Here is a 17459-nt window from a genome sequence, read left to right on the forward strand (position 1 = left end):
CACATGATCAAATCAGAGCTTGAATCAACAACATTAAAATGTGTTCCCTGATATATTGCAAACCAGAATATTGTGACTGTTTAGGATTTGGGCCTTGATAGACTAGTGACAGCTACATGTGCCAATGTGACCTGTAGCTTCCTGGCCTAAAAAAAAGAAAGAAGACTCCAGTCATGTGGTCTTAAATGGTTAGAAAATGTTTAAATATATTTTCTGATTTAAGAATAAAAATATACTTTTACAAAATTGACACCATCCATGATCACATTGTCAAAAGTTCTACCATTTCACATTCTAAACCAATTAGGTGATTTAAGCATACATTTGCAAAACAAAGACATCCAGTCACACCACAGCAGGATTCTGCACATTACCGTACCAAACGTTTTTTCCAAGATCACTCAAAGAACAATGAGCTTCACATTATGCAGAGTCCAATTTTCCATGATATTCACAGGTACGGTGAAACACCCCAACAGCAATAAGAGAGTGAAATACAAGAGGGAATAATATCTGGATAGGACTAATACGTCATTCAACTCATGGTGGTTTTAGGCACTTCTTACTGTTTTGTCAAGTGGCATAATACAATGCAAATAAAGAGAAATACACAAGAAATACTGTAAATAAATACACTTTTTAGGACACACAAATAACTGGTTTCTACCTGCTCTCATTCCAGAGTTCTGTTTGATAAATCCCATGATCTCAGAATGATCCGTGGAAAATAAAGCATTCATTCAAAGATATTTCCTGAGCTAAAAAAAATGACAACTGGCTTGTCCAGTACTTTGAACAATATGGTAAGAATACTTATTGCAAATCCTATACCTGGGTGTTGATATACAATACCAACCAAGTACTGATATGAAGTTTGACTGAACATTAACCATGCAACTTAACAAAACCATTCACAGCAGAAAAGTAATTTGTGTAATAGAACAGAGGCAGTTGATTGCACAGTGGTGATTTAAAGTCTACACAATTAGACTGATTGCTAGCTACAGAACTGACATGATCAAAACTGTTGATTCCAACCCAAGAAAAGGGTAATAAATACCATCCAAGCCAAGTTCTAAACAAATGATACAATAAAAACAACTGAGGATGAAAGTTCTGGGCTGGCCAGAGTGTCATTTCAATCACATTTGAGGCCTTTTAAGTCCAATGACTGATGTGTCATTTTCAAAATGAGTGAATAAATAGTAAGATCAACACAAGCTATAATGAGCAAAGATACAATACCAGGCACCATTTACACACACAAAAATAAACATTTCTCTACCTTTGGACAGGGAATTACTTCAGGGCATCTAAATTATTTCAAACTGATATGGCAACCATCAACATCACATAATGCGGACCTTATCAGACACATACTTTAAATAGAGTTTAAGTTAAGACTTCTTCCCACAGTTAGAAATGAAAGTACAGAGGATTAGAAGGAACAATCACCACCTTTAACGTGATCTGTGACATCATCTATAACAAAGCACTGTCATGCGTTTTGAATGCACTGCATGTCTTAATCTGGTTTGATTTTATTTTTATTTTTTAAAACTTTGAACAACAAGTAAACCCTCGGGAGATCTGTGCTCTCACCTTCAGTCATTAGCCCTCTTCTCACAAGCAACCAAACCAGTACTATGGACAAACAGATGCGTGTGCTGACAACTAAAACCATCTACATCTGTCATCTGATCACATGTAACCGATCATTGCCACTCATCCGAGCACCAATGCCTTTAAGACCGAAAGAGCTAAACTAGAGAATAGTAAAAGTCCTCTGTGTTCTTACAGACACCCCCATCGGGTTGCCATCCTACACTCAGTTTTTGAGCTAATTTTTAGCAAATATTTAAGGTGTACTGTTTGTACAAAATAAACATGGTTTTGAACCCTTCTATGAAAAAAATCTTCACATCAGAATGCCATATACCACCCAGAAAGAAGTTCAGAACAAGCTGACCCAACAAGAATCAAAACATAGAAAGAAAAAAAAAGTCCAACAGCTTTGCAGAAAATATTTTTAAAAATCATTCTTTCTATTACCAAGATATTATCATATCAAGTTATCAAGATATTGGATGGCATTCAATCAAATAAATAGAGTACCTAAACTTTATTTTTATAAGGAGCATTGTAGGCTGGGCTGACCTGCTACACCTGAACAGATTCTAGGGCAGAAGGTGCATCTCTCAAGGTGCTGATTCAGGATCAGCATTTCCAATCAATATCATCAGGACTTAAATATCAAAACTGTCACAGGCCAGTTCTCCGGGCCACCTCCAGTCTAGCCCTGCTGCACCAGCCTGCGGTAGTGCGGCATAACCTTGCTGTCAGGGAGGTAGAGCCCCATTTCCAAGGCAACCAGGACAGGGAACTCCAATGGAATCAACTCCCGGCGGTTTATACGAAAACGCTCCTCCAGCTTCTGCTCAACCATGGAGAAAGAGAAGGGGGGCTAAGAACGAGAAGACAACCTCCTACGATACTGCCCAATGCTTTGATTACCGTAATAATTAAATTATTTCAAGTGATCCTGACGTGAGCAAAATTATCCATACATTTTAAAACACACAAGGTACTGTATTTTCAATTCTTAAATTTATACAATGCTCAAATGGGTAGGTTGAATAATACAATTGCATGTTAGGAGTGCTACTTGATTGTAAGTTGCTCTGGAGAAGAGCGTCTGCTAAATGACCAATATGTACAGTTAAAGTCGGAAGTTTACATACACCTTAGCCAAATACATTTAAACTCAGTTTCACAATTCCTGACATTTAATCCTAGTCAAAATTCCCTGTCTTAGGTCACTTCAGATCACCACTTTATTTTAAGAATGTGAAATGTCAGAATAGTAGAGATAATTATTATTTTTTTCCTCCTGACAGAGCTGGTGTAAAAGAGTCAGGTTTGTAGGCCTCTTTGCGCGCAAACGCTTTTTCAGTTCTGCCCACAAATATTCTATAGGATTGAGGTCAGGGATTGGTGATGGCCACTCCAATATATTGACTTTGTTGTCCTTAAGCCATTCTGCCACAACTTTGGAAATATGCTTGTGGTCATTGTCCTTTTGGAAGACCCATTTGCGACCAAGCTTTAACTTATGTCTTGAGATGTTGCTTCAATATATCCACAGAATTTCCTCCCTCATGAAGCCATCTATTTTGTGAAGTGCACCAGTCCCACCTGCAGCAAAGCACCCCCACAACATGATGCTGGCACCCCCGTGCTTCACAGTTGGGATGCTGTTCTTCGGCATGCAAGCCTCCCCCTTTTTCATCCAAACATAACAATGGTCATTATGGCCAAACAGTTCTATTTTTGTTTCATCAGACCAGAGGACATTTATCCAAAAAGTACAATCTTTGTCCCCATGTGCAGTTGCAAACCGTAGTCTGGCTTTTTTATGGCGGTTTTGGAGCAATGGCTCTTCCTTGCGGAGCGGCCTTTCAGGTTATGTCGATATAGGACTCGTTTTACTGTGGATATAGGTATTTTTGTACCCGTTTCCTCCAGAATCTTCACAAGGTCTTTTGCTGTTGTTCTGGGATTGATTTGCACTTTTAGCACCAAAGTACGTTCTGAGTGGTGCGTTTTGAGTGGTATGACGACTGCGTGGTCCCATGGTGTTTATACAGATGAACGTGGTACCTTCAGGAGTTTGGAAATTGCTCCCAAGGATGAACCAGACAATTTTTTTCTGAGGTCTTGGCTGATTTATTTTGATTTTCCCATGTCAAGCAAAGAGGTACTGAGTTTGAAGGTAGGCCTTGAAATACATCCACAGGTACACCTCCAATTGACTCAAATGATGTCAATTAACCTATAAGAAGCTTCTAAAGCCATGACGTCAATTTCTGGAATTTTCAAAGTTGTTTAAACTTAGTCAACTTAGTGTACAGTGGGGCAAAAAAGTATTTAGTCAGCCACCAATTGTGCAAGTTCTCCCACTTAAAAAGATGAGGCCTGTAATTTTCATCATAGGTACACTTCAACTATGACAGACAAAATGAGAGAATAAAAATCCAGAAAATCACATTGTAGGATTTTTAATTAATTTATTTGCAAATTATGGTAGAAAATAAGTATTTGGTCAATAACAAAATTTTCTCAATACTTTGTTATATACCCTTTGTTGGCAATGACAGAGGTCAAACGTTTTCTGTAAGTCTTCACAAGGTTCACACACTGTTGCTGGTATTTTGGCCCATTCCTCCATGCAGATCTCCTCTAGAGCAGTGATGTTTTGGGGCTGTTGCTGGGCAACACAGATTTTCAACTCCCTCCAAAGATTTTCTATGGGGTTGAGATCTGGAGACTGGCTAGGCCACTCCAGGACCTTGAAATGCTTCTTACGAAGCCACTCCTTCGTTGCCCGGGCGGTGTGTTTGGGATCATTGTCATGCTGAAAGACCCAGCCACGTTTCATCTTCAATGCCCTTGCTGATGGAAGGAGGTTTTCACTCAAAATCTCACAATACATGGCCCCATTCATTCTTTCCTTTACACGGATCAGTCGTCCTGGTCCCTTTGCAGAAAAACAGCCCCAAGGCATGATGTTTCCACCCCCATGCTTCACAGTAGGTATGGTGTTCTTTGGATGCGACTCAGCATTCTTTGTCCTCCAAACACAACGAGTTCAGTTTTTACCAAAAAGTTCTATTTTGGTTTTATCTGACCATATGACATTCTCCCAATCTTCTTCTGGGTCCTCCAAATGCTCTCTAGCAAACTTTAGACGGGCCTGGACATGTACTGGCTTAAGCAGGGGGACAGTCTGGCACTGCAGGATTTGAGTCCCTGATGGCATAGTGTGTTACTGATGGTAGGCTTTGTTACTTTGGTCCCAGCTCTCTGCAGGTCATTCACTAGGTCCCCCTGTGTGGTTATGGGAATTTTGCTCACCGTTCTTGTGATCATTTTGACCCCACGGGGTGAGATCTTGCGTGGAGCCCCAGATCGAGGGAGATTATCAGTGGTCTTGTATGTCTTCCATTTCCTAATAATTGCTCCCACAGTTGATTTCTTCAAACCAAGATGCTTACCTATTGCAGATTCAGTCTCCCCAGCCTGGTGCAGGTCTACAAAAAAAATTCTGGTGTCCTTTGAGAGCTCTTTGATCTTGGCCATAGTAGAGTTTGGAGTGTGACTGTTTGAGGTTGTGGACAGGTGTCTTTTATACTGATAACAAGTTCAAACATGGGCCATTAATACAGGTAACGAGTAGAGGACAGAGGAGCCTCTTAAAGAAGAAGTTACAGGTCTGTGAGAGCCAGAAATCTTGCTTGTTTGTTGGTGACCAAATACTTATTTTCCAAATACATTTTCTCATTTTGTCTGTCATAGTTGAAGTGTACCTATAATGAAAATTACAGGCCTCTCATCTTTTTCAGTGGGAGAACTTGCACAATTGGTGGCTGACTAAATACTTTTTTGCCCCCACTGTATGTAAACTTCTGACCCATTGGAATTGTGATACAGTGAATTATGTGAAATAATCTGTCTGTAAACAATTGTTGGAAAAATGACTTGTGCCATGCACAAAGTAGATGTCCTAACCGACTTGCCAAAACTATAGTTTGTTAACAAGACATTTGTAGAGTGGTTGAAAAACGAGTTAATGACTCCAACCTAAGTGTATGTAAACTTCCGACTTCAACTGTACGTGTAAAAAAAACGACTTCACTCACGTCAATCAGCTGTCGGACCTCCTGCTTCTTCAGGTCACTGCTGATCTTGGCTGCCAGTAGGACGCAGGCTGCAGACACCAATTTCCTATTCTGCTTGTTCAGGCGGCCCTGCAGCACCAGTTTCTCAAAGTACACAAATGCCATGGCCACTGTGACCGGCTGCAAACTGCACTCCTCTCCCACCGCACGCATCTCCCACTTCAGGCTGTCAAACAGGAGGGAGGTTACACATGGGTGTGTATGGTAGGCAGATATGCAGGATTTGCATATGTAAATGCATGGTTTGAAGACAAAGATACAAATGTGATTTTCAGAGATTGAAACAGACAGTAGACAAAAATGCACAACATGTTCATGCACCGTGCACCTTCTTATCTTGCTGAGGGTCAGTTTAATATAGGGGAACTTCTCCTTAAACGTCTCATTCATGTCTTTCTTCAGGTCCGACGGCTTTACATACTCAATAACAGTCGTCTGGAAGACAGGGAACAAGATAAATATGAGAACTTTGCTTTCATCCTATTCATAGACATTGCATTATGATGGTGTTTACTATGTGCAGTAAAGTTGACTTGTCAATAAAATCCCTTACGATGTGGATTGTTTTAAGTTGATAATGGTGCTACTGAACAAAATCAGAGCATTCTGGGTTGTCAGTGTGTCATGTGATGTATTGTCTAGTCACAAAGTAATGTGGTGAGGTGTATGTAACATGTATAATGTTATAGGAATGCTTACCACATATGATGAGAATATAAGAACTCTCTTGTGTCTCCCGCAAGGCCACTGAGGGTCACTGAGTAGGTAGGGATCATAGTCTGCCAGGTCTTCTATATCTGTAAAAATGATATTAAATGAGAAGACAGTAATAATTGCAAAAACTATTTGCCAAAGAGAGAGTGCATGTAACCTGTATTCTAGTGAAGTGGAGCGTACTCAGGTCCTGTCCTATGGTGCTGTTGAGTCGAGACGGGGTGGTGTAGTTCTTCTGGCCGTTGCATTGGTAACGTGACAGGGGGGTCTGTGTTGTGCTGGGCTCTAGTGCTCCACTGCTCTTCGGTCTCACCAGGGCATTAGTGGGGAAAAGGAACTGGGCGTACGATACCGTCTGATGAGGAAAGAGACGTTTACGAACACAAAGCACAGACAGACAGTGTGCAATTACTCTCCAGTTCAACCTTACCTTTCCATATGCACCTAGCTCCACCCCCAGGCCCTCCAGGCCAGGGAACAGGTCAGATGCCACCCCAGAGGACAGCTGTAGTTTGTGCGCCTCCAACTTTGGGTCACTGGGTGTGCAGAAAGAGAATCTACTCATGTCACCATCATGCCTCGTAAAATGTATGAATGCATGACTAAGTCACTTGGATAAAAGTGTCTGCTAAATGGCATACATTATATAATTATTATGCAGCTCCACATTAAAACCTGTGATCATCATGACACAATTCCTTTCCTGATGGCGATTCAGGACACACGAGAGGATGGCTGGGTCATATAGTGAGACAGAGGGATAGAGGTGGGCTGTAGTTGGTTAGGGCTATGTGTCTGTACCTGAGGTGAACACGCTCTCCATAGGGCAGCACTGAGAAAGCAGCACATAGAGACCGCTTGGCACAAATCATCATGATCCTGCAGGATACAGATAGCAAGTACAAGCACACAGAACATCCACAGTGTCAGTCTACACAAACAACAGCTAGTCACATACTACTAAACGGGTCGGGTCGCCTACAAAGGTACATACTGTATTGCAGCCCTAACCATATCACTGAAATACATTTTTAAAGGGTTAATGACCTTGGATTTGAGTATCTGGGCTACAGTTTTTTAAAATCCTGAATAACCAAAAATGTCTCATTGGTGTTACTACTCCTACTGGTGGCATGTTATCCTAATGTAAAAAGAAAAAGCATATTCGTTGATTTAGAATGGAAAGCCTTTTAAAATTTAAATGTATGTAGTGCCCAAATGCCACCGCAATTCAAAAATGCCCCAAACTACAGTTAACTACAGCATTAGTAATGCACTTATTAGTACAATATGTATGGTGCCTTCAGAAAGCATTCAGACCCCTACTTTCAAAACATTGTTACATTACAGCCTTATTATTAAATGGGTTAAATAAAACAATTTTCTCAGCAATCTACACACAATACCCCATAATGACAAAGTGAAAACCGGTTAAGAAATTTTTGCAAATGTATTAAAACCAAAAAACAGAAATACCTTACATAAGTATTCAGACCCTACATAAGTATTCAGACCCTACATAAGTATTCAGACCCTGCTATTAGACTCGAAAATAAGCTCAGGTGCCTCCCGTTTCCATTGAACATCGTTGAGATGTTTCTCATGGTCTGAGAGTCCTTTAGGTGCCTTTTGGCAAACTCCAAGTGAACGGTCATGTGTTTTTTACTGAGGAGTGGCTTTTGTCTGGTAACTCTTCCATAAAGACCTGATTGGTGGAGTGCTGCTGAGATGATTGCCCTTCTGGAAGATTCGCCCTTCTCCACAGAGGAACTGTGGAGCTCTGTCAGAGTGACCATGGGGTTCTTGGTCACCTCCCTGACCAAGGCCCTTCTCCCCCGATTGCTTAGTTTGGCCAGGCGGTCAGGTCTAGGAAGAGTCTTGGTGGTTCTAAACTTCTTCCATTTAAGAATGATGGAGGCCACGGTTCTTGGGGCCATTCAATGCTGTAAAAAAAAAAAAATGGGTACCCTTCCCCAGATCTGTTCCCTGACAAAATCCTGTCTCTGAGTTCTACAGACAATTCCTTTGATCTCATGGCATGTTTTTTTGCTCTGACATGCACTGTCAACTGTGGGACCTTATATTGACAGCTTTTCCAAATCATGTCCATCAATTGAATTTACCACAGGTGGACTCCAATCAAGTTGTAGAAACATCTCAAGGATGATCAATGGAGACAATGCACCTGATCTCAATATCAAGTCTCATGGTAAAAATAATTTATAGCGACCCCAGGTGTAAAATAGTAAATAACGGCTACTTCTCAGAGAGTTTTGAATTGTCAAGAGGAGTTAAACAAGGGTGTCCGCTGTCACCATATCTATTCATTATGGCCATCGAAATGCTAGCTATTAAAATCAGATCCAACAACAACATTAGAGGATTATAAATCCAAGGCTTAAAAACAAAGGTGTCCATGTATGCCGATGACTCAAGTTTTATGTTAAGTCCGCAAGCTAGATCCCTGCAATGTCTCATTAAAAGATAACTTTTCTGTACTCTCTGGACTAAAACCTAATCATGATAAGTGTACAATATTACGTATTGGATCCTTAAAAATACAACTTTTACATTACCTTGCAGCTTACCTATAAAATGGGCTGATGGTGAAGTAGAGATTCTCGGTATTCATGTCAGAAAATATATAAATAAGCTCTCCACTATGAATTTCAATAGAAAACTTGTAAAAATAGACAAGATCCTGCAACCTGTGGTGGATGAATCAGAATTAGTTGGGTAACATAAGTAATTAAGATGTCATATCTGCATAATATTGTTATGTGATATACTTTTTATTAGAATGTATTTCTAATAGACTCTAGTATTGGCAGTTGCATTTCTTCCCTCAGCTGTGGCTCAGTCACTTGGGGCCCAGAGATGGGAGAGGTCAGGCTTGTCTTTTACATGTCTCTGGTGCTATGCAGAATATCAGAAAGGGAAGAGGACAGGATGGAACATTGTCTTCATATGTGAATGTATCTGTTAAACCATATGAAGGGATGGCGTGATTAATGGGGAACCAATTGCTTGTCTCCACAATGTCTGTGCAAGTCACTCCCTCCTTTTGCATTGGAGGGGGGGGGGGGGCAGTGTCTGGAACTATTTTATGTCCTCTCTGAAGTTGTACTTATTCTGGGATAGTGTATGACCTAGAGGCTCACTCTCCTCAGTGAGCTTGTCCAGGAGTGGGGTCAAGAGGGGGTTTACTTGAGATGAGAGTATCTAGAGTTGACAATTGATTTATGCCATTGGATGAGATGGTGTTTTTGTGCTATGAAGTACCAGGAACAAGATTAGAACCTCGTCCTAGGGACCAAACTGAATGATAACATTCACTATAAATTATCTGGCTAAGGGATACTCCTTTCTCAATTATAAAGTCCCTTTGTGAAGTGTTCCTAAGATATGTGGTTCATCATGTAGGTTGAGATATTGGCTATAAAGGATATTTGTACTTTTCTGTTGTGACTTTCAAATGGTTCATTAGAGATGGCGCATCATTGAAAGTCAAAATGTTATTGCAAAGCTCTTATTATTAAATATGTAGTTTAAGTAGAACTCTGACTGATGTGTGAAGTTTGTAACTCTCCTCATTTGGTAAAGCAGAAATAAGCCACCAAACCATGGAGAGGTAAATACCTGTCTATTTATGGAAAATTGCCCTGATTAACTCCTTAGTCATATTTCAGTTTACTCACTTCATTATGGCGCTGCCTACTCCTGATGATTCATTTTTCAAATCATATGACCCAAAAATATTTTGCTTTATCTGGGACGCTAAACCAGACAAAATAAAACGAGCCTATCTATATAATGAATAGGGTGGGTTGAGATTATTAAATATAAAAGCACTAAACCTCTCTAAAAGCTTCACTCATTCAAAAGTTTAACCCTAAATGGTTCTCAAATAGATTAATAAGAAAAGCTCATCCATTGTTTAAAAATGGCCTTTTTGCCTTTGTGCAGATTGCCATGTCTCTTTTTAGATTAATTGAAAGTTAGATACTTTGAAAAAAGTATGTCTTTTTCAAACAAGCATTGCAGAGCTGGCTACAATTTCATCCCCCTGGAAAGATAGAACAAATATTATGGCTGAACTCAAATGTGCTGGTTGATAAAATACCTGTATTTATGGGAAATGTTTGAAAAGGGTATTTTGTTCTTAAATTATATTGTAATGGTATGTCCTTCATGGAGTTATCAGAATTGTACGGGAAGGTCTGCTCAATCCAAGAGTACAACCAATTTATTACAGCATTGCCCCAAAAATGGAGGAGGCGGGTGGCAGCCGGAGGAGGTAGGGAACTGGTCTGTCTGCCCAATATAAAGGATCAAAACTGGCGGAGGAATAAAAATAGCATAAATAGGAATGTATACCAGTTTCATTTGAGGACCAGGATGTTGACAACTGTGCCATACAGATTGCAAAATAGTTGGGAAGAGATTTTTGATGTACCGATTCCATGGTACAGGGTGTATGAGTGGATATATAAAACGCAAGATTCAAGACTTCGTTTTGAATGCCGGTTTGCCTGAGGCTGATGCCGTGCAGGTGTTTGTACACATGCATATACACACACTTATTCAAATAAACACATACAAGAACACACACATACATGTAATAGTGCCAGACATTGCACACAAACATAAAGTAGGCATTGATGTTATGATTTCAGTTGTCCTTGATGTCCTTTGTTTTAAATGTATTATTATAATTTTTTTGCATTGTTGTTTGCTGTTTTCTTCGGTCTTTCTCTTCATTCATTGTTCATTCTCTAGGTTGTTGATGCATTGGGGGGGTTCTTGGGGGTGGGTAATGAAATGAATTGTATTTTTTTTCTTCCGGGGGGGGGGCGGACGGACTGTGAGAGGGGTCTCGAATGGTTGAGGGGCAGCTATTGGGGAACTGTGGGGGGGATCTTGGAGGGTTCGGGTGTGATCATGAAAAAGGAAACTATCACTATCATGCACACGCACAAGGATGGCTCTGTTGCGGAAAGACTGATACATGTTTGATAGTGTCTTGATGCTGTATTGTTTGTCCTTCATGTTCTAATACTTTAAAATGTTACCCCTTGTGTTTTTTGTAATCAATTATTATTAAAAAATGTAAGTCTCATAGCAAAGGGTCTGAAAACTTATGTAAATAGGGTATCTGTTTTTTTATTTTTAATACATTTGCTAAAACCTGTTTTTTCTTTGTCATTTTGGGGTATTGTGTGTAGATTGCTGAGGGAAAATAATTTAATCAATTTTAGAATAAGGCTGTAACGTATCAAAATGTAGAAAAATTCAAGGGGTCTGAACACTTTCTGAATGCACTGTATATTAAGAGAGTTGGGCATTAGCATTTTGAATATTGTTCTAATTCTAGACATTCAGTACATCACATTATTAATATAACACAAAGCTGGAATCCTTAATAGTGAAAGTGACACGTCCGTTTGCAATATTACAACTGCAAACAAAGGACACATTTGTTTCCACCTCGGACATCATTGCACACGCAATAGAACAACAGCATATGCAATTCACTTTTTAACTTCTTTTTTTTAACCAAATCCGCGCTGCTCCCAGTTCTGCTTCGTTAACAAAACAGAAACAATAACTACGGCTGTTGGGTGGTCAGTGGCGCAGTTTCCCCTACTGCGGATACCATCTTTACTGGAGGTCTAACAGGACTGCCATTTCATATTTAAGTGTCATGTAAATGCACCATAATGCTCTTTCTAGGCATTATATTCCGCATGTAATGTCAATTGTGCGCCAACATGGCTGCAGTGCCACGTAAATGCATTATGATACAGAAACCGCAATGTCCCATTTTTCTAAATACATGGCTCTGGTTATTGCAAAACATCTTATAACATGCCAGCAATGTGCGATACTGTATTTGCATTTTGCACTAAGTTCAGGAAAACATGCAAAAACGACTATTGATGTGATATTGTCTATGATTAAGTAATTTTCAGGTAGGGAGAAATGAGAGGGCTTCTAAAACGGTTTGCCTTGTTGAAACAGATAAGTTTAGAAAAATGTGTGTCTTATCTTTGTGTCTCCAGGGAAACTTTTCTTTCGAAGACAACCTGACTAGGCTGTAGCCCTATAAGCCTCACCCAGGTTCCTCATTCATAAAAAACACATTGAATAAGAGAATCATTTATACAGAGTGAGAATAGGTTGAGTGCAGCTTGAGTGTGATAGTTCAGTCCCATCTTACATAAGGGATATTTTACTGTTAATGCCAGGGAGCGTTATATTTCCACAGGACACCTTTTTGGTGTTTTGATTTGATTAAATGCACTGTTGCAATCCACACAGTCGTTCTGTTACTCATTTAAGAGCGTTATCCAAGTTCCAGCAGGTCTCTTTGCAATCTTCTTCCCTCTTCTCTATAAAGCCTATGCTTATGAATGCAATTCATTTCCTGTATGTCATGGGTGACTACAATGCCATTTAGAATTACTTTTTGATACCACTTGTTGAGCCTATAGAAGAATGCTTTATACATTTTGTTTTGGTTGTTCACTTCATTAGAATACAGTTTACGCCACACATCTCCTGCACCCCCTGATCTACAACTTAAACTCACCTGCTGCCTCTTGTGTCGTACTGCCTCATATTCTTGATAAAGTGGACCTTCTTGGCCACCCTTGCAGGTTTTGGAGAGCCTGAATGATTCCGTGATCTAAGACAAAATGGAGAACACAAACATAATTGTCAATTAAACGTCAACATTAGTAACGTCTAATATCTGGACCAACAGGTAGCAACAGTACCATATAATTTGTCAGTGAGTTTTAGATTATGGAGGTAGACAAATATGGAGGAAGAATTAACCATTTTCTTGAAATAATAAACTAAGGAAGACCTTAAAGATTAATTTACATGACATGTCTGAATAATAATGCCAAAATCACAATGTTGTGTGAGAGGGAGTTGAAGTAATATGTTTGTTTTTCTAAACATGTTCAGAGAGAATGATGGAGAGGTAAGATGCAGAGCAAGACAGATGCGGTGGCAGGAGAAGGTGAGATGATAACACAAGCCTGACAGCAATTAATGTAATGTTTACACAAAGCACAGCATTACAGAGAATGTTAAAATAAACAAACCAATACCAACTAAATATGTTTAATTTAGAACTAAATAGTTTAATTTAGTGACGAGTTGTGCAGCACTTGTAGCTGAGGAAGGCTTAGCTGTTTTTAGAAACATCTGCTAAATATGTGTGTGTGACCAATACAATTTGATTGCTAGTATCTTACACACTAGCATTGATAGGAATTAGCTTGTAAAAAATTAATAGTCCTCAGAAGCGAGAAGTTAAATAAAATTCAATTTCAACTTACTCCGAGTCTGTCCTGCCGATTGCCCATAGGGTTGGTCCTTATGCAGGGGAGAAATTGAGAAGAAAAAAAATCTAATAGAACATAAATTAAACAGATTTCTCAAACATGGGTATTTTTTAGACCTACTTCCTCTCTGATAACCTCATGTCAAAATAAAAGTCCAGCACGTGCGCCAAACTTGCACAAAAAAATTGTAGGGGACTTTTACTTTGACACGAGTAAGGAGAGGAACTTCATAAGGTCTACAACAGACCCACGTGTGGAAATTCTGTTTCATTTGAAGTTCCATTGTGTGTTATCTCAAATGTCCCTCTGCACAAGGACCAATTATACAGACAATGGACAGAATATTTTAACTTCTGTCGGACGATTCCGTTTTTTTGCAAGCCAATTTCCAGCAACCCTAGTGTGTAAATACTAGCGTTGCTATAAGCAGCTAAGCGATCGTCCAACTGTTCTCTTATATCAAGGCAGGGTTGAATGTTGATAACTGGGCGCCGATTTGCTCGTAACAACATTGAGTTTACCAGCAGTCAGTACTTGAAAAGGGTTCAATTCTGAAAACGCTTACCTGTAGGCCTACAGTACGTATGTTTGTCCTGTACAGTCGCGGTCCTTCCGCGCTGTGCTAAAATTCCTATTTATTTTATAAAAACCTAAAACACCTACTTTTTCTCACATTTGTGTTGCTCACGTAGCGTCCTCGATGTACGCGGAGATACAATTGGCACATGAGCATTCGCGCTGAGTTGAGCAACCCAAATTAGGAAAAGGTCGGTGGTTGTATTCGATAAGCGTTTATTAAACGTGTGAATTTCGGGTCCAGCGGAAGGAACGCGGTTGTATATAACGGGTACAGGTAAGCGTTTTCAGAATTGACATTTATACATGTATCGACTGATGATAAAGGTTGTTGCTAGTAAATCGCGCGACCAATTTCCCCCTGCATAAGGACCAATCCTATGGACAATCTGCAGGGCAGACTCGCAGTAAATTGAAATGGAATTGTATTTAACCTCTCGCCTTTGACGGGCTATTTCGTATTGCTAATTCCTAGCAATACTAGTGCGTAAGATACTAGCTTTGCTAAAAGGAGCTAAGCGTTCCTCAGCTACAAGTGCTGCACAACTTATTGAATCAAAACTCAACTCCGCCTTTATACTAGAACAGAGTTGAGCGTTCCTCAGCTACATTTGTCGCTGCAGAGTTTTTTTTAAAGGACTTTGACAGGGAAATCTTTTTTTTCCAATGTGGCAGCTGGCAATTAAGACGTGTTCTAATGATTGCTTTGAGAAATAGATTTAAATAACTAAAATTGACGTAAGGTCTAGTCTGTGGCCATTTGCGTTGCCGTAGATTTCTATATTGAAATGAAATATGCGGAAGTAAATAGACCACATTTATAAATCAGGCCTATTCTGTCAAACTTTGAAACAGCCAATGTTGGTAACAATGAATACAATAGCAGAGTGAGTAACACCTAACGTTAGTCGTGACTGATGGTTATGACAGATTAATCCATTATTTTTTACCACCCTATAATATAAACGTAGTATCTAGATACTATTTCCCACCTTTGTGTATCCCCCGGAACGGAATTCTGAGTCTGGGGCACAAATGATGATTTGGCACTTGGATTGAATGTCTGAGGTCCAGAGGTGGGGGACAGAGGGGTATCTGGTGGGACCATGGGGTCAACTCCCTCAAAAAACACCTCACTACACCGCACAGCAGTACTTGAGCCCGTGTCCATGACCAAATTAGGAGGGACTGGGCTCAGTCCACTGATCCCCGCCACAGTAGGAGCAGCGCCACCGGCCAAGGAGGGTGCCACAAGGGAGACGGTTCCGTAGATACTCGATGAGAAAAGAGGGTGTCCAGTCGCCTGTGCCCCGGTGGCGTCTCGACTTCGGAGCTCGACGGCCTCCCTTTGACCGTGGTTTCCATTGCTGAGATGATACAAAGGCCTTCCGTCTAAAGATATGTTGTTGAGGAACAAAAGAGCCGCCTGTCTCCGTCGTGAATCCTTACCTTTTCGCAGGTGTTCTTTGTGTGATTTTGCAGTATTACTGCCTGTTGTACATTGACGACCGAAAACAGCAGTCGCCATTCTAGTATAATAGAACGATTGTGCTCGTTGAGGAATTAATTTAGCCGGCGAGAGGACCTCTCCACGCCCACCATAAGCTGATTGGTTCAAACGTATAATTATTGAAATAAGTACGGTTTGGTTTTAGGGGATTGGCTGTGAGTTGATGGCGATGCATTGTAACAACTGATTGAGACATTATTCGGTTCGTTTTGCGTGGCCTGGTGCCCCGGGTTAGCGGAGAGGTTAATTTAGGACCATTCCATTGGTCCTTAAGTGAAATAGCCATCCACCCGGGGCACCGGGCCATGCAAAACGAACTCCACCAATGTAACAACAGATAATAATATATTGTAACGGATAGATATGCATAATAGTCAAGGTATTGTAATACATTCGACCCTATGCATTTAATCAGCAAAACATTGGACATATTTTAATAGATTGTTCAATTAACTATGGTCCTACTAATTTAATCCTAATCACCAATTTATTGTATCTGTTATCTGTTACTTAATAGCCTGCTTTACCCAGAAGGTTGGTGATGATTTATATTGAATAACATTGTGCTGCAGAGAAGCAAAAATGTGTACATTTGGCCCTATTCTCCAGAATTTTGGATATGAGATTAAATGTTTCATATATCTGTTTTACTGTTTAGATATCACTTTGTGTATCTAGTCCCCCCATTTTGAATAAGTTTTATTTGGAACAATGAAATTATAGTATCTTAAAGTAGTCAAAAGTTTAGTATTTGGTCCCATATTCCTAGCACGCAATGACTATCTCAAGCTTGTGACTCTACACACTGTTGTTGGAAGCATTTGCAGTTTGATTTGGTTGTGTTTCGGATAATGTCTTGCCCAGTAGGAACTGAATGGTAAATAATGTATTTTGTCATTTTGGAGTCACTTTTATTTGAAATAAGAATAGAAGATGTTTCTGAACACTTCTACATTAATGTGGATGCTCCCATGATTATGGATAATCATGAATGAATCCTGAATAATGATGAGTGAGAAATGCTAACCTCCCCCGTTATTGGTAATGGTGAGAGGTTAGCATTTTTTGAGGGGGACTAGAGACATAAAGTGCTTTAATTTCTAAACAGTAAAACCGGTGTGTATGAAAATACCCTCACATAAAAGGTGACATTCCGTACTGTCACTTCATATGAAACATTTTATTTATTTCAAATGCAAAATGCTGGAGTATAGAGCCAAATGTACACATTTTTGCTTCACTGTCCAAATTAATACAGATGGGAGTGAATATGATATGGGAATGGCTGTTAAGTGAACCACTTTCAGTTGAAAATTATGACGATAAAAAAAAACCAATGACCTCTGCCTGGGCTCAGGTGCCAGCAGCCAGCAGGGTATTGTTTCATAATCCACTGATCTACTTCTATATGAGACATGATTTAACTTTTTACCACTGGACAGTCTAATCAGAATAATCTGTCACTTTAGCAGAATGATTAGATGGATCTGTCTGTTTCTCCCTATCTGTTTGATTGTCTGCTTCACATTTTAAACTATTCTATTGTATTTGGATAACTGCATT

General features: G+C 39.8%; 1 protein-coding gene across 2 annotated transcripts; it reads right to left on the reverse strand.

Moving 5' to 3' along the window:
* Positions 1-178: 178 nt before the first annotated feature.
* On the reverse strand, positions 179-15954 carry LOC139416689 (CDK5 and ABL1 enzyme substrate 2-like). 2 transcript variants are annotated; one of them, XM_071165658.1, is made up of 9 exons: positions 15379-15954; positions 13045-13140; positions 7254-7331; positions 6883-6988; positions 6636-6807; positions 6438-6535; positions 6067-6173; positions 5700-5904; positions 179-2434 (listed from the first exon to the last, which is right to left on the reverse strand). In XM_071165658.1, exons 1-9 carry the CDS (start codon positions 15912-15914, stop codon positions 2294-2296), a joined length of 1539 nt encoding a protein of 512 aa, XP_071021759.1. In that variant the 5' UTR covers positions 15915-15954; the 3' UTR covers positions 179-2293. The 2 variants fall into 2 exon arrangements, with proteins under 2 accessions (XP_071021759.1, XP_071021758.1); XM_071165657.1 differs by having other exon boundaries at positions 185-2434; positions 6636-6988; positions 15379-15930.
* Between the last annotated feature and the right edge of the window lie 1505 nt (positions 15955-17459).

This window comes from Oncorhynchus clarkii, chromosome 9, assembly GCF_045791955.1.
Source record: "Oncorhynchus clarkii lewisi isolate Uvic-CL-2024 chromosome 9, UVic_Ocla_1.0, whole genome shotgun sequence".
Lineage (NCBI taxonomy): Eukaryota > Metazoa > Chordata > Actinopteri > Salmoniformes > Salmonidae > Oncorhynchus > Oncorhynchus clarkii.

What these genes read in the sequence shown, in the direction of transcription:
- LOC139416689 (XM_071165657.1), bottom strand. Translation starts at nt 15,914, where the DNA reads ATGGCGACTGCTGTTTTCGGTCGTCAATGTACAACAGGCAGTAATACT. An exon ending in GTTCCGGGGGATACACAAAG is followed by an intron (nt 13,141 to 15,378) that starts GTGGGAAATAGT and finishes ATTTTGTCTTAG; the next exon opens with ATCACGGAATCATTCAGGCT. An exon ending in GGAGAGCGTGTTCACCTCAG is followed by an intron (nt 6,989 to 7,253) that starts GTACAGACACAT and finishes CTGCACACCCAG; the next exon opens with TGACCCAAAGTTGGAGGCGC.